Raw genomic sequence first — 18298 nt, 5'->3', positions numbered from 1 at the left:
TGTCTTATCAATCTAAATTTACCCACCACTATTGAAATTAATCCATCAAATTGGGGTCAACCCAATTGCTACGAATTTTCGACGGACGGACAGACTTACTCCAATATACAACACATTCGTCAAATTAAGGTATAACGAGGATGGTTAAAATGATATTAAGTAGAAAGAAATTATACCACATAACTTTTTTTTTGTTTTTTGTTTTTTTGTTTTTTTGTATTATACCTTCATGTACAGGTAATTTCATTTTCTGTTTGCCACATTGCATCACTACAGAAGTTTTATGATCGTCATCAAGAACTCGTGGATCGTTACGGTGTATACATATGCACCATGGAAACTGATTTATTCCACGGGTCATAGTTTTCCTTTCCTCGTTTGTCTACCCAGGACTTGACATTTTATTAGCATCTCGGCGGGTGTTTCTAGAAAAGCAGAGGACGCTTACCCTACCGGTGCTCCTGGTCCATTTGCTTTTGTTACTTTGTATGTATGATTCTAGTTACTTTATGTTCTTTGTTGTGTATGTCTGTTTTCCATGTCTGGTATTTGTCCCTGGATTACATTCTTTTGATTACCGCTATAACCTTGGTTCCCTTGATTACTCTTGCATATGTAGATTGTCTCTCATTTCAAGTTTTCACTAGTAGGCATTTTATCAAGAATTTTAAGTTTATGAAAGAGTAACCAAGAGAACTAAGATTCTAGCAGAAATCCAAAGAATATACTCCAGGACAAAGACCAGACATGGGAAACAGAGACATACTACAAAGAAAACATAAAGAAATACAAACAAAGCAACCAATGTAAAGGAACAATCGAGCTCCACTTGAAACTGGGAGCGTTATCTGCTTTTCTTGAAATACCAAATTGTCGATCTGACACTTCAGTGATTTCTTTAAAAAAAGTATTAAAAACGTCTTTAAATCAAAACTTTTGTAATCCAACAATTTCAATCAGTGATTTTAATTTTGATATATAATAAATAATATTGGCATTTGTAACCACGATTTATCAGCCTACATTTTCTAGGCGTAAATCACCTTGTTTAATTTGTTTACGGTATAAAACGTGATCTATAAACCTACAAGAAGCATTTTACAAATAAAAACAAAACAAAAACAAAACAAAAAAAAAAAAAAAAAAAACAAGAACAAAAAGAAAAAACAAAAAGAAAAAAAAACAAACCAAAGTTAATAGCCCGTGAGAAAAACATTATTTCGCATGTAGTCATCTAGGTATACAAGTTATCAAATATAAACTGCATTTATCAACGCTGTTGTGAAAGAACTAACATTTAAACATACAATCTTTTAACCATAACCAAATATTGAATATGTATATAAACGACCGAGTTTCATTATAAATAAGTTACCTGTATATAACTTTACACAATCAACAATAAACGTATTTTATCTCAAATGTTGTGAAAGAAGTACAGGTAAGTCACCATTTATGTAGATCATAATTAAAAATCACAAAAACAAACCACGGGGGGAGAGGGTTACTTCATATGGTTTCAAATAGGTTCTGATAGGACTGAGTTGAGTGGCAGCTGCCAAAACTGGTAGCCCACCCTTGTCGTGCAATTAGAAAAAAATAAAGTATTGTACCAAAAAGCCTAGGCTTAATTTTCATACATGCAGATGCTTGTTGAAATAACTTTAATCTAGTTAAATTGTATATTCGTGCAATTTTTGACACGTTATCTTGACAATAACTTCCGATATCTTCTTCATATATGTAAATTACAAATCAGGCTCAACATACACTAAAAGGATATTTTTTCTATCCATATATAATAATTTGAAACATGAAATAGTAGCTATTCGGCTTATCCCATTGTGTTTCTGAAGTGAACCTAAATTGTATAAATAAACAGGGTCACACAATATTTGTTCTGATCACATTTAGCCAAGTTTTAAAATGGGAACCACGAATCACTTAAAATTGTAGTGACATTGAATTATTTGGCAAACATTCTATAGAAGTGCTTCAGTTGATTAAAGGTTAATATCTGACCCCCTTTTAGATGTCAGTAAATGGATATCGAACATGTATATTTCATTAATATTGTATTATTGGCTTCTGATTATCAATTTCCGCCAGTTGTTATTAGAATATAAGGTTTTATCATCAATTGATGCTAAGGGTATCAATGTCAGTCCATACTCCGGTTAAGAAGAATATGAATGTTTTTTTGTAGAAGACAAAATCTTACTATAGAAGAAAGAGTAATCAAGGGAACCAAGGTTCTAGAGGTAATCAAATATATGCAATCCAGGGACAAAGACCACACATGGAAAACAGACAAACACAACAAAGAACATAAAGTAACTTAATCAATATACATACACAGTAACAAAAGAAATTTGCAACTCGTACTCCACTAAAAGCTGGGACCATGGACCAGGTGCACCGGTAGAAAAAAATAATGCTAATATTTCTGCCCTATAATAAATTTGGAAAGAACACATTCGAGAAAAATCTGATGACTATGCATACTATCGATGTACTCTGAAGTATCAAAATAAATCGGTTTTGAATTCCTCAAACACTAGTAATTCCGAGTCAAAATAAAAACTTAAAAGCCCTATTGTCATGGCTGTTGAACTAACGACTTTTGTTTTAGTACTTTTATTTTTATTACCTCCTTTCATTCATAGTTTCTGCCTTTATTAATTATTTTTTTTTAATGAAGTTCATGCTTCTTGAAAATTTCATATTGTTGCAGCGATTTATTATTGGTTCAATTTGTTTATTCGTACTTTTATGTTGTGCTCAAAACGTTCCTCGTTTAAAAAAAGACTCATTTTCCTACAGTAACAGTAACTGATTCATTTGTTAATGCTATTTATATTCTTCATCGATCATGGTAAAACAAATAGTGATTGAAGAGTTATAGGAAGAACCAAGATTCTAGCGGAAATCAAAAGAATGTAATCCAGGGACAATGACTAGGCATGATAAATACAGTAAAGAACCTAAATTAACCAAAATAATACAAACAAAGTCACAAAAGTAAATGAGCAAGTCCGACCACTAAAAGCTAACAACTGGGAGCATGGACAAGATGCACCGGTCGGGTAAGCAACCAAACACGATAATGAGTAAAAATAACACATGCTTTATTTGATAAAACAATTTTCTAAATAGGATAAAATGTCGTGTTCTACAGCATGGAACGAATTACAGAAACTTACAAAGATAACGTTTATACTTCATTGGATATCATTCGCTTTATATATTGTTGGATTTGCAACTCCGGTATGGGTATCTGGAAGCATTCCTTTTCGAATCATTAATCAAGACGGAGAAGTAGTACATAAGGTTACTGTACACGCTCTAGGATTATGGCAGGGCTGCAGTGATGAGTATGGTTGTCTTCGACTGATAAATATTGAAGAAACGCTTGGAGGTATGTAGTACAATCAAACAAAAATATTGCTGAACCGTCCTCTGTAAAAGTGTTTACATTCATTGTATACACATTTGTTTATGATTTCATCAACTTCATGTACGGCCAGGTACCGCATCACGGATGATGTGATAGAAAAAATCGCTAATATGATTGGTTTATAATTAATGTTACTACTGTGTTGTCTGAATCTGAATACTGGTGCTGTCTAAGGAAGGCGATCGTTAGAATATTTGGAGAGGCCGTTTGTCAAGCGGTAAAATGCTTGAGAAGAATTATAGAGATTGATTTTAAAACTGTCTTTCTCACTATGAAATCTAAAATTATCCCGAGAGAACGCTATATTTTAGTAATTTGTGTATTGCAAAAAAAAAAAAAAAATCTGAAAATATATTTTTTTAATTACTAAAAGTAAAATCTAGGCGAATCAACGAGATTATTTTGTCGATCGTAAGCTTTCGGTGTGATGATTTTAGCCTTGTGGCACTAAAAATGCTTTAAAAACTTCTCCGTAATAAATTGTTCACGGTACAGAAAGGGCAATCAAGGGAACCAATATTCTTGCGAAAATTAAACGAATGTAATCAAGTGAATAGAGCAAACAGGGAAAACAGATACATACAACAAAGAACATACAATAACCAAAATAATACGTTCAAATCAACAAACGTAACAGAAAATCGCGCTGGTTACTACAAGGCCTAGCATAACCTTGGTGTGTATATTTATTATTTGCAATTTGAGATAATTTATGTATATATTGCAATCTATTAAATAACTTGTTTTAAATCCTTTTCCCGTTATTTAGATACCAAATAAATGTGTTTTATCAAATCTAGCATATCGTTGTATTTTGATAAAACATCTTAATGTGCATAAATTGAAGAAATGTACAATCGACAAATAGAAAATTTACAATTTTATATGATAGCGCAGATTTTTCAGTGTCTGTAATGTATGAAACTTAAATAAAGCTGTAGTAAAAAGGGTTTTGTGAACGGCTCAATGACCAAAAACTTCATTGGTGAAATTTTCATAAAAATATACAACAGCGATTTGTCCAATCTACCATATGACATAATATCTTATGGCAACTACTCATTAGCCGATCTCAAGTCTTTGTAAGGATGTTCTCCAATTTGCTAATTTTTGTCAAAATTATACATGAAATGAATAAATTGATCCAAAAGATTAGAGCAGTTACAGGTTATTAAGAGACGTTTTCAGTTAAGTGTTGTCATTCGGTGTAGCCACAGTATAGTCGCTTATGACGCTAACCAGAAACCCTTTTCAAAACACATTAACAATTCGACACAAACTGTATAATTCTTAAACGATTTAGTCCAGTATAAATCAAAGTAATATATTCATTAATATAACAAACGGTCGAACGAGAAAAACGGATGGACTGAAGAACAGTACTATCACTGCACACCTACCGCTTTGTGGGGTTAATAACAAATTCCGTGTACTCAAACAAATGATAATCTATCTACTTGATGACATGCTCTAATCAGTGTTTTCCAATGGCGATTTGGTAGCTACAGATTATGAATGGCATTGATCAGGAGAAATAACCGAAGTTCGGGCTGTGATTAAAATTTATTTACAATTAACATCCTTTCGAAATCCGAATGTAAATTAGGAAATATATTTGAATGATCCACTGTAAAAGAGGAAACGGAAAGTGTCCAGTTGACTGAATTTGCCAAATAAAGTCACCTGAAGAATACGAACGATGTATATGACGTGTGTATTTCAACGAGATAAAGTTTTGCAAATCGCCAAATCAGCTTTTTTTCTTCCTTTACGTGGACGTTCTGAACTGTGTTAATAAAAAAAGAACGCTAACCAGTCTCGTTAAATATAGCTAGTTTGATTCTTTAACGCTTGATAAGAAGGTGTTACATACTAGTCATCATAAAGAAACGATAAAGGTTCTCATCACTTACTAAATGTTTTACCGTTTCGAGAAAACAACGAAAAATGGATAAAAAAATCCAATTTCTAAAGTTCAAAATAATTATCTAGAATTGTAGTTTATGGAATTGATGAAAAAACCATCGCATCTTCATTAGACCCGAAATTGTGTTGTTATGGCGACCAAGTACTTCTCGTGCGCAAGTAAACACGACGTACCTGGAGGACGAGATCTTGAGTCATCATTTTGTGCGCCAGTTGTATCAGACGCGTCTCCAGTCTAATTATAGCTAATCTTGCCACGTGGAAAGGATTCGCGACGTCAGCGTATGTCAGTACATCTCGAACCATTCCTACTTTTTCTTCACGCTAATTTTGGAGTAATCGTGGCATACAAAATTGTTTTTATTTGCCCATTTGAAGATAACAAATGTGTTACTTATTGTAGTTGCGCCAACATTAATTTAATTTTTTTTTTTTTCAAATCGGCAAACTCGGTGAAAAGTAACAATCCACATATTCACAGTATTCGTTCCGAAACATTAAAAAAAAAAAGGTAACATGTCCTTTGTGGTAATATTTACACTGTTAAAGAAGTTATAAATTTAAAACAAATGAACAGATATTGACAAATTTAATTTTGTATTATTTCGTTTGGTGGCTAGTATACAGTTCTCTTTAGCAAGTGTGTCAGAATAAATCTAAAAACATGTTTTATATTATTTCAGGATATTTTATTGCAGTCAGATTTTTTTGCATGTATTGGTCTTATTTCGTCCATCATTACATCAGTGTTTGTTTTCTGGTTTACTTGTATGCCAAACACCGGAAAACGCGCATTGATCCTGACCATGATTATGTCATACATAACAGGTAAATAAGGTACACAGATTCAAAACCAATCCCGTTATTGTTATGATACCACGACTATCTATTAAAAAATGCTGGTATCTATGGGTTACAGGGCAAGTATCTACGAATCAACGGACCGTAACTCGCGATACCACTCTATAACTAATTTGACTTCCTTCCCTTCTTCATCGTTTTGGCACCAGCATATGGAAGTTTCATATCGCAACTCACACATTATTCCAGAGCTTGCCTAAACTATGCACACTTTTTTATAATTAGGCTTCTGGAACAGTGTTAAGTTGCTACAAAATGACAGTCATTATGGTGTATATGTTTATAACAAGAGAATCAAGCAAATCGATGGTTGCTTAAAGGAAAGCAAATTAAGCTAACACTACCGATGCACCTGGTCAATACCCTAAATTGACCAGGTACATCGGGAATGTCATCGACATTTGTTTCTTTGTAAGTTTTGTAAATGTAAAACGCATTGTAATGGCCACAAATGTGACACTTTGAAAATTCACGACTGAAATTACAAGAAATGCGCCTTTAATGAAGATTGTTAGATAGATATTGTGTATTTTCCTGCACGTTGATATATATATATAGATATAGATATAGATATATATATATATATATATATATATATATATATATATATATATATATACAATTTTAGTAGCTATAAGGGGACAGCTGTTATTGAAAAATTCGGATATTTGAATAGCCATTTAAAACTGGCCTTTTTTTCTGCGGTCGGCATGACTCCAGTCTTAACGTCTGAATAATCAATCATTTGTTTCCATTGAAAAGAATTGAAAGTACAACTTAGCATTCAAATGTGAGCGCATTTATTGAATTTTATTATTATCTATTGCATATAAAATGTATATTTTCAAATACGCGTGTTAAAAGTTCGTATTTACATAGAATGTGGTCTCACTAGCTCATAAAATCGCTTTAATTACAAAGAGTAATATCTAATAACATAAGAAAAATACACACTTTGTATACTTGTCTTCAAGATGTCGCCTTTTTCATTTTCATTTTCATGGTGTTTTTGTCTTTTTCAGCTATTCTTTTATGCGTTACAGTAGGTGTATTTTGGGGTGAATATAGACTGACAAACAAAGAAGATTTAAGCTTTTCCTTTGCTGTGACGTTCGTGACAGCTGTGTGTTACCTTGTCAATGGATGCCTTTTTCTGGGCAATATCTTTTGTAAACCACGACCAAATGACCAATTTTTAAATTGAGATGCACACACCTGTATGATCTAAGAAAAGGAAAAAAGAAACAAACTCTCTTCCGAGTGAAATGGACCTTCAATAAGCGCATTTAAATATAGAATTAACAGTAAAATCTATCTTAACCGAACACCGTTCTCGTTTCCAGTTTTCTCGTTTTTACAAATACAAATAGTACATTAGGTTAACAGGTACATGAATCTCAATGTCACTTCGACATTGTTGATCAAGCATGCAAACATTATTTTAGTCAAAGCCACTAAATTTAACATCCAAAATCACTTAAAACCAATGCCCTATCTATATAAAGCCACATACCAGATTTGAAAGAGATCCACCTAAATGGAATAAAAATATCTGGTACAAATTTCAGACGAACAGACGGACGGACAAGTTCGTTCTAGTAAACTACCAACTCATCGATACAAAGAGATTTAAAATGATATAATATACCGCTTGAAAATTGTTTGAAGTAGAAAAAAAAAAGAAAACAATGCTAAAGCTAAAACTCAAAGATATCAGCTAAAAATTAGTTTAATAATATAGAGATCAATTTGTTGAATATCAATGCTACTTTAGATATTACTCATTGTGTTTTATTTCCTTTTAAACCATTCTGATTGTTTTATGTATTATTACTTGTATAACTTTTTACTTTGTGATAAACATCCACGCTGAGTTTTAATAAAAAAGAGTTCATGTACGGCATATCGAAATTTGTTTGTATTTTGTACTCATTCTTGAACAGGATGTAATGTAGGACTTGGTAATAATGAAAGACTATAAAATACATGTAATATTGTTATGTGTATTAAATCTTTGATTGTACTCTTCGACAATTATCAAACCTTTTTCTTACTTTCTTTCATTTCTGTTAATACTTTTTTTCTCATTGTCCTTCCATCAGGTTTATGAATGAATTTTAATCAATCTAAACTGAATATACCCGGAAGAAAAACAAATAAATGATTACAATTGGAATTTAACTACCGGTATTAAAAAATACAAGATTTGAAAGCAGATAATATTTTTTTCTTTATAGAACTTAGAAAATCTTAACACTAAAATGGAATATTATTTTAAAATCCAAATAAAACTATCTTGATGTTGCATGTTTCATTGTTGTGTGATTTAATGTATTTCTTATATTGCAATAATAAATAAAATGTTCTCATAGTGCTACCTTTTATTTACCTCATAGATAAGTTAGTCGAGAGACCAGTCTTGAGATTTGAGACTGGTCTAGACTTCTTTAAAACTTTTCAAGACTGGTAAGACTGTTCATGACTGTTCGAGACAGGTTGAAACTGGTGAAACCTTGGTCGAGACAAATCAAGACAAGATTAGACAAGTCGAGACTGGGTCAAGGCAAGTTGAGACACAGTCGATACTGGTTGAGACTTGATTGGACATGGAGAGACTCAGTCGAGACAATCCGAGTATTTTTCAGACATATTTAGAGAAGTTAAAACAGAGGTAGCACAAGTTAGAACAAAGTGTACCCTATTCAGACTTTTATGACTTAGTAGTTCTATAATACGGAAAACCTGACCGCAAACCACAGTGGTGCACCGTGTTGGGAAATATGTCCTCGCACGTTAAGGAACCATGCTGTGGTATTCGATAGAAGTAGGAACCTCTGCCACCTCCACAGGAGGCTAAATTGTCCGACCCTACCCACCCCTTCCTATTTCTATTGAGAATCAAAAATTGTCGACCCTGTTGTCCTGGTGTCCCATCCCATTTTTCATTTCATTATCATCATCATCATTTCATGTTCTTTTTATCATCCACTTCTTATTCATCGTATAATAAAGCTGAAATATTGCTGCTCGGGCGTTATACCCCAATAATCAATCAATCAATCTTAAACAGATATATTTTTTTTTCGATTTTCAGTATATGTTTATTTATTTTGTTATTGGAATCATCATACAATAAAAGATTTTTTAGATTATACTTTTGGTTATGTTTGTTTTGTTCTTTTTTATTGTTTTTCGTGCCAAAAGTATCCATTAAACGGGTACACAAATGTTCATAAAAATATTGTTATTATTCCTTACAAAATCTAACATACGAAAATGAAGTATCAATAGTCACTCCTGATGCTTAGAATTGTCATGTTTTATGAATTATATATCTGTAGGATTTTTTGCGCAATTTTACATTCTTGCAGCATTCCATAATAAAGTACTGAAACTGGCAAAAACTACCTCATTTATAAGTTGGTACGTTTTTTTTCTGTTCTCCGTGACTCAAATGGACCTATACAAATATGTAGCCTGTAGCAAAGAATTTCAGATTTCATATTGCCAAATTTCATGGAAAACAAAAGATAATTTGTTTTTGTAGTCAATTTGCGAAAATCATTTTTTGATCCTTTTGAGAGTGTTGTCTGTAGTTTCATGCAAATTTATCTAATCTATTTTTTTTTTCAAAATCTAAAAGTATAGTGCATAGACTTACTTCATCATGTCTTAATTTTCCATGTTAAAAAATCAATGATTTCCCTCAAGTGGATTCAAAACGGTAGCCGCTTAAAGATAACATTATCATTTTCAACGTCATTTTTCAAAAAGCCAATACACACCTAATAGTCAAAATGTTGCGGATGGTCGCTAATTAGGACGGATCATTTTTTTTTTGTTTACCAAATATGCACCTGCAGTTGCAAAGATATAGATTCCGTTTACTTCTTGTCGAACACCCTTCAGGTTACAGACCACCAATTCAACCAATGAGCATTTGGAACGTACGCAAAAATAGTCCTACGCAGAAATTATCCCTGTTCCTCATAGTGCTGTGAAAAAAATTCTCATCTTATTTAAAAAATTTAAACAGTTTCTGAAAGGAAAAACATTTCTGTACATTTTATAGGTGATTTTGCTTCTTGTGATGTGAAGCCTAATCTCCATAATGATTTCTAAATATACCCTTATCTTGTGAAAACACTGCGATTTCCCATGCTATTTACAGACACTTCACTTCCGGTGACCAGTACTGCACTGCAAGTCTGCTAACCTCACATGCCATTCTGAGGATTGTGAGCTGACATATGTAGAATCATGCTGATATATAGTCCTCTGCAGATTAAAGTTAAGGTAAAGTCCAGAGAATCCATTGAATATTGTGAAATTCGCATAGAAGCCTATGGGAAGTGGAATTAGTGGTTTCTAGCCTTCATTAATGAACCGTTACGGACAAAATATCACCGTATTACCGATTATTTCACATTTCGATACTTTGCCAAATGGGTCAAAGATATTTCAACTACAAATGTATATTGCAAGACATACAGAGTAAAGGCTGTACAAGTAAACCACCTGACTAATCTTGTTAAAATTCTCTATTCAAATAGGTGCCACATCAATATGGAAGATTAAGATATTGGAGGGAAACTAATCTCTCCGTAATGTCATTGCTAAAGGTCCCAAATAACCTGAACCACCACGCAGGAAATTGATGAAATAAGAGCACGATCGAGAGTACTTTTAATCACGGTATGAAAGCTAATTAACCTTTAAAAGAAAAACATCTTTTTATGAGTTCTAAGTAGAACATTGAGTATCAATGCTAGATTTAGATTATTTTATATGTAGTCCTGACATTGTGTACTATACTTGATACGTATGGTTTTGTTCCAGCAGAAAATTCCTAAAACAACATGGTTTTTGTGTGCAAAATGTATTACATCGTTTATTATCGGAGTTGGGGGTATGAAAAAGTAGCAGTAAAGTGATATTTTTAACAGACCGCATTCCAACGGAAACCAATTTTACTGGTCTATTTCTTCACTCTTATGAAGCTGATTGTAAAGATGATCTTATCCGAACAGAAGGACCAGACCATCGATTATTCAGATCGTTTAGTCTCAGTTTCTGCTTTATTATAGATGACGCTGTTTTTATACATTCCTATATTCTACAATTATAAACATCGCATCTACTCCAAAGAAATTATTTTATAATTTTAAAGGATAGTGCAGACACTTTGAAGTCAATATCATATCTTAACAAATGTGTATATACCGGCAGAAAGGGAATCCTATTAAATAAACCATACGATAAACGCGACTTCTCGTTTCGTATCATCAAATGTCCTTTCATCTATCGCAACATCCCCTCAGCACCTGCGTATATTTTATATCATAAATCGTATGTTATTCCAGACCTACCAAATCTCACGGACTTTTTGTACCATGCTAGGATGCTTGCAATTAAGATTCTGTAACAGAGTAATATTTCTACAAAATTAACGTCATCTCTGCAATTATTTGGTCTTCATCGTGGAAAGTTCTATGGAACTGCTATGCACCAATGGTACCGATTTGTTCACTGTATTATATTACTTTTTCCGTTACACCAACCTTGGACATGACATTTAAACGGTAAACGCTGGTCCATGCTACGATTTTTCATACGACCTCGGATCACTCTTCAATGTCTATTTCAATGTGCGTTTTTCAGTTTTTGTTTTTGTTTTTGTTTGTTTGTTTGAATTGTTGTTATTTCATGTTTTTAGCTTGTGTCTATATTATTTATCTATTCGTTAACGGTTATGCTCGTTTTGATTATCATTCGATTCCTGATCATCCTGATCTCCCTTCCATATCCGTATTCACCTACCTATTAGTTAGACTTGTATAATCACGAATCATTTCATATATTATTAATGATAATTTGCAGTATCGTCAGGGATAGAGTTTTATTATTAGATATGTTTGTAAAACTTTAAAACTATCACCAATTAACTGACAGAATCACAATTGTTCGTAAGAAATAAATCTTAGCCATCATCTAAGTAGATTATACTTCGTAGTTTTGAATAGGGGTGAGCTGCTGCTAAACCATCATTTTTCATTTATTCAGGAAATTCAAAAAATATACCTTATCATATATCTATATAAGACTTCTTCAAGCGACATCCAGATCACCTGATTTTGTGGGAGTTATATTTCGAGAGCTAAAGTTTGTTTGTGTGACGTCTTGTTTTCCTCATATTTATATTTTCTGTGTCGCCTTTCTCTACTCTTTGACATTTTGTATTGGGGTGAACCTCCCCCACCCCCACCCCCACCCCTCGAACAAAAAAAAAAAAAAAACAAAAAGCAAAAAACAAATCGAACACTAATACAATACACGAAAATCATACACCAGTATCTCAAATAATGGGCTATAGCTAAATTTGCCCCACTTCTTGTTACTTATTACAAATAAGACAAGGTATTGTTTGCCAACAATTGAAACTTAATAGGCTGGTAATTTTAATTCGGTTGCACGTTAAAGTACAAAATTATTCTGTATATGTTTATTATGTCTTTTCCTTAACTGAAATGAGGCTCAAATAATGTCACTCCTTTGACATATTCTGGTAGAACTCGTTGGTGATGGATTTGGGTTCCTTTTTGATAAACGTTTTGATAATACAATTTGCTTTTGAAAGTTGAGAATCCTGTGTATTTCGTTCGTATGATGCTGATTAGAGATGAGAGTTATACACAAAAACATGTGTTCAACATTATACCTTAATTTGGAATTTTTATATGATTGGTAGTATTGATTTCATAATGCAATCCGATTGACTAACCGCATACATGACCAAGATTTAACAATTATCCTCTGTCAGTTCGAATGAACAAACAAATAGTTACCGTTTACTTGAGAGAAGTAATCATTTAGTGCAGCTGAACGACATCGTAAATGATGTAGGGTCAGACAGGGAATTCGTACGTTTTCATTAATTTTGATATGTTGCTTGGGCAAAAGCAGCTTTATAAGGAAAATCAAAATCATAAGGATATGGTTGTTTATGGAGTAAATACATACTACTTAGAAAAAAAAAAACTGAAATACGAACCTGACTATTTATGCCTTATAAAAAGTTGTACAATAACATCTAATGAAACATTCTAACATTCTGATCACTTTGCATCACACTGGTGTACTCGCAAGTACAAAGCTTAATATAAATCTTTCGGTTTTGACTGATTCCAACTGCAGAAATTTCCGATTTTAAAAGCGAAATTGTTGTTGTTTATCGTATAATTGGGGCTTCTCGTTTATGTATAGTTTACATGTATTCTTTGGATTGTTTCATTTTTGTTTTTGTTTTTTGTTTTTGCTTTGTTTTGCTTTTCTGTCTAGTTTTCATTATCATATATTGTTTTAACAATGATTATTGATCGGTTCTATTGAACATTCGTCCTTAAAAATATGTTGTGATCGGAACTTTCCTAACTTCAAGAAAATCACAGGATATTTGTATGTATTATGCGTAGAATATACATGACATATGATTTATAATTTCCAGATCCTGAATCGTTCCAGGTAAAAAAAATGAATGCATGAACATAAAAGCGCAAAATCACGATGACGAGTAAAAAGTAATTGCATATTATATTTGATAAAACAACTATTTTGAATAGGATACAATGTCGTGTTTTACAGCATGGAACGAATTAGAGAAAGTAACAAAGATAGCTTTCATATTTCATTGGATATCATTTGCTTTATACATTGTTGGATTTGCAACGCCGGTATGGATAACTGGACGCATTCCTTTTCACGTTCTAAATCATGACGAAGAAGTAATTAATACGGTAACTGTGAACGCTTTTGGATTATGGCAGGACTGCAGTAATGAGTACGGTTGTCTTCAACTGGTAAATAGTGAAAATTTTGGAGGTAAGTTTATTTGAAAATAAAACATTGCTTAACCGTCTGCTATATAAGAGCATTCACAATAAATATACTTGATTTTGGTCATTGGACTATATGATACGAATAAAGGATATAAAAAATTCGCCATGCTTAATGGTTTTATATGATTGTGAAGAATTATCAATACAATCTAGTTGATCTAAAGCAGCATTGTGACTACTGGTGACGTTATAAATGGATGCATGAAATTCTGCAGTGGCCCAATGTACAGCAATTAAATATCTGAAAAGGATTAAAGGAAAATTGGTTTTATACTTAAATATCACAAAATGTCTCGTTAAATTTAACTGGTCGAGGTTTGTTTCTTATGTCTTTTTTTTCTATATTTAATTACTTTTAAAAGTTGATGTTCTGCAAAATTCAATTATCACTCAGTATAAAACATATAACTAATTCAGATGAATGCATACAATTTACTTTATTTTGTTTCACAGAACATGTTAAAATGAAAGAACGTTTAAAACATGTCCTAAAAGTATGAGCAATAAGACTATGAATAGAACGATAAACGGAATATCTATAATCCCCGGACCAATACCAGATACTAAGCCAAGAAAACAGTCAAACCCCATAAACAACAACAAAAAAATACACTATGAAATTAATGAACACCTCGTCTCGAATAACAATTGGGGTTAATGACCCGTTGCATAGTCCTCGACTTTTTTAGTGCTACAAAATTGGTCAAAGGGTATCAAATCCAAGTTACAAGGAGATGGGGAAGTACGGCATTATCGCTGATATGATAGAGTTAACGACCAACAAGTTTAGGATTTCGACCGTAACCTTTGATGTGATGACTGTAGTATAGAGGCATTTGAGCTTTGTTCAAAAAGCTTATTTATCGTAAGAGAGTTTACACGGTACAAAAATCAATTAAGTTTCAACAAGCTTTAGCATTACGTAAAAACTTATATGAAATATTTAGTGAAGAATGTTGTCAAATAGATCAAGAACTTTTGGAAAAGGGGAATGAAACTAGGTTATTATTAGCTCAATATAGCCAAAATATGTGCACACAATTCACATTATCAATTGGGTCGAAATGTTCCAACCACTTGAGGGACGTTCACACTCAAGAGTGTCACTCCTTGTTGTCACAGTCTGCTCGAAGCCCGAGAATTATTTTCATTCCACAAGTTTCTCTCAACTATATTTTTAGCGTCCCTAGAGTTGGTAGTGAAATTGACAAGAAACCCAGATAACAGACATATATATATATATATTTATGACTACAAGCAAGCAATACAGTACACATCAATTCTTGATAAAAAAAAATATATTTTCTGTATTCTCAACTACGCAAATTGCATATATTGATGACATCAATGCAATAAAATGGCAACATTTGAAGGTGTAAAATATTTGTTTTTCGTTGTCATTGATATGTCGTTGTGTTTCTAATAAGGTAATACTAGTAGCATAAAACGAAATTATCTTTTTTTGCACCACTAATAAGATTGACAAACAGCAAGTAAATTGGCGCCTCATTATTTTTAATGTTTTTTTTTTTTTGTTTAATTTTCGTAATTTATGTCACACTTTCTATCTTATATCAAACTAACCATCGATACAAAGACTGGACCATGACTTGGTGGTAAAATAAAATTGGTATAGACATTTAAGTAACTGATGTGTTTAGTAAGGACATTAGAAAAAATTAAGAAAAGTGCGCAAAATCATAATTAACGTCACGCTTAATTTTCATCGCGTAGTATATTACGTCGTGGGAATTTGTATGATTTACGGCACATCAGGAATTTCAGTCACAAATGCTCACCATTGGATCCTTGTATTAATTTTCACTTTAGAACTTGAGATAAAGGATACTACGGACACTGTGAGCTCAGCCTCATATCTTGACCTACACTTAGATATCGATAGTAAAGGAAAACTAGTGATGATTTTTTTATTCCGAGTTGTCAACTTTTCTTTCATCTGTGGCAACATCCCATGGAGTGTTCATATCACAACTCATACGTTATGCCAGCGCTTGCCGTAACAACGCAGACGTTTTGTATCGAGCTAGAATTCTAACAAATAGGCTTTTGGAACAGGGTTATGCTGCTACAAGATTGAAGTAATCACTACCAAAGTTTTATGGTCGTCATCATAAACTCGTGGATCATTACGGTGTTTCCATCTGCGCTATGGAAACTGATTTGTTCAACATGTCATAGTTATCCTTTACTCTTTCGTCTACCCCGGACTTGACTTTTTATGAGCATCTCGGCGGATGTTTCTAGAAAAGCAGAGAACGCTTACCCTACCGGTGCACCTGGTCCATAATTCCAGTTTTAAGTGAGTCCGAGTTGCATATTTGCTTTTGTTACTTTGTATGTATGATTTTAGTTACTTTATGTTCTTTGTTGTGTATGTCTGTTTTCCATATCTGGTCTTTGTCCCTGGATTACATTCTTTTGATTATCCCTATAACCTTGGTTCCCTTGATTACTCTTTGAGAATGTGTGTTTCTCGGCATGTTGTTACAAGCACGTTTGTTGAGCAATTGATGACTTTGGATTTCAATTGATATCACTATTTACCAACCCTCGAAATCTTGTATCACTTCTGCCGATGGTCGATGATCTTGGTTGTAATAAAATTTCTCAAAATCATTGATTGTAAAATGTTGAGTGAATTTCAATGGAAGTTAGTTACGCAAATCGTTATTAAACGTATCAGTTTTACATGAACATGCATATTTTTGTGAATTAATTATAGAAAAAGGTAATAGTTTCTGCATTATACAGTTAGATATATCCATTAATGTTAAAGGTATAAGGTTGCAATATACAAATGATCAGCCTAAAGCAAAGGACATTTGTTTTTATATTTTTTCAGGATTTTTCATTGCAGTCAGATTTCTTGCATGCATTGGTCTTATTTCATCCATTATTACAGCAGTGTTTGTTTTCTGGATTATTTGGACGCGAAATAACGGAAACTTCGTTTCGATCCTGACTATAGTGATGCCATTTATTACAGGTAAATAAAATAAGGTATCCAAAATCTAAAATGCTTAAAGCTTCATTAGCTGCCAAATTTATCCAGTTTTGATTCTACTGAATTTTGCTGACTCTACAATCCGAACTGTTATTAGAGAAACGACCCTTACAGCACATGTGCGCGGATTAAGGTCACCAGAAGTCACATACATACGAATTTATCTAGGTCGATTTTTTGTCTTGCAAGGCAATAAATATATATACACCTATTTCAAGTATTTAATGCATTTCAGAAACAAAAATTTACGAAAATGACAGCTAATGCAGCTTTAAGTATGTTATGACCATTCGTGATTGGACAAAAACATTCGTCCAAATAACATCAGCAGAAATCTGCAAATGAGGATGATACATAGAAATTTTATCCGCCATTTATGAACATATTTGAATGAACTATATGCAAATGACATTAAAAGGATAATGCAATAAGAATGACGTTGAGACTAGAACAGCACTTTCAGACAATTTTACCTGAATGTCTTGACAAAGATTTTTCAATTTGGCCAATGTCTACTTTTCAACTGGACGCCACGACAAAAGTAGATTTTATATAGTAACTAAAAAGTTCGAAGAAATAAAGTTCGATACAAAGATTAATTGTTTCCCCATAATACAGTTAAGCAATATCGTACAAAAATGTTATAAGCTCCCGTAACCGTCTATAATTATTTATAAAGTCAATTAATCTGTTAGAGGAATTCAGCTAACGCCTGAACATCCAACAGAATCTACTGTCTTAATAAACATATACGGTCAACAAGGAGCTTACAACTTATAATGGACTGTCACTTACGATACCATTCGATATCAATAACTTAAGTTCCAAAATCTAGAGTTAACGATCCGCCTACTTATAGATACCGGTCGCTAACCTATGGATAACTTTGATATACAACTGATATATAATGGGATTTTGTTAATTTCACGTGGCCATGGTAAACTTTGTTTTTATTTTGATAAAAAAAATCTACAGTGACTGTTTTGATGAATGTTAACATTTTTTTACGGGAATGTGCGTGAAACTTTCTTTAAATAATTTATATCTCAACATTTATATTCTTGTAAAATTATTTACGAATTAAAGAAATACAAATTTTATCTTATTTGTTTCTTAAACAGTTTTTCTCAGTTT

At 32.6% G+C, this 18298-nt stretch overlaps 1 protein-coding gene and 1 long non-coding RNA gene across 4 annotated transcripts; both read left to right on the top strand.

Annotated features, from left to right (window-relative positions):
* Positions 1–959: 959 nt before the first annotated feature.
* Positions 960–9398, top strand: LOC148616977 (uncharacterized). Of its 2 annotated transcripts, XM_088584178.1 has the most exons (5): positions 960–1441; positions 2207–2261; positions 3157–3418; positions 6067–6211; positions 7267–9398. In XM_088584178.1, the coding sequence occupies exons 3-5, from the start codon at positions 3163–3165 to the stop codon at positions 7304–7306; spliced, it is 441 nt and encodes a 146-aa protein (XP_088440304.1). In that variant the 5' UTR covers positions 960–1441; positions 2207–2261; positions 3157–3162; the 3' UTR covers positions 7307–9398. The 2 variants fall into 2 exon arrangements, with proteins under 2 accessions (XP_088440304.1, XP_088440305.1); XM_088584179.1 differs by lacking the exon at positions 2207–2261 and having other exon boundaries at positions 962–1441.
* Positions 9399–9870: 472 nt separating this feature from the next.
* On the top strand, positions 9871–18209 carry LOC148616976 (uncharacterized). Of its 2 annotated transcripts, none has more exons than XR_015922363.1 (4): positions 9871–10540; positions 10798–10939; positions 13886–14122; positions 17003–18209. It is a non-coding gene; the product is annotated as an uncharacterized LOC148616976 (long non-coding RNA). The 2 variants fall into 2 exon arrangements; XR_015922364.1 differs by having other exon boundaries at positions 13749–14122.
* Positions 18210–18298: the final 89 nt, after the last annotated feature.

Source organism: Perna viridis, chromosome 5, assembly GCF_037379345.1.
Source record: "Perna viridis isolate PV_CMFRI_1.1 ecotype Kerala chromosome 5, ASM3737934v1, whole genome shotgun sequence".
In the NCBI taxonomy this organism is placed as follows: Eukaryota; Metazoa; Mollusca; class Bivalvia; order Mytilida; family Mytilidae; genus Perna; species Perna viridis.
This window is presented reverse-complemented; position numbering and strand designations above follow the sequence as displayed.

Coding starts and splice junctions, on each gene's coding strand:
- LOC148616977 (XM_088584178.1), top strand. CDS start 3,163: ATGTCGTGTTCTACAGCATGGAACGAATTACAGAAACTTACAAAGATA. Junction 3,419..6,066: donor TATTGAAGAAACGCTTGGAG/GTATGTAGTACA, acceptor ATATTATTTCAG/GATATTTTATTGCAGTCAGA. Junction 6,212..7,266: donor GATTATGTCATACATAACAG/GTAAATAAGGTA, acceptor TGTCTTTTTCAG/CTATTCTTTTATGCGTTACA.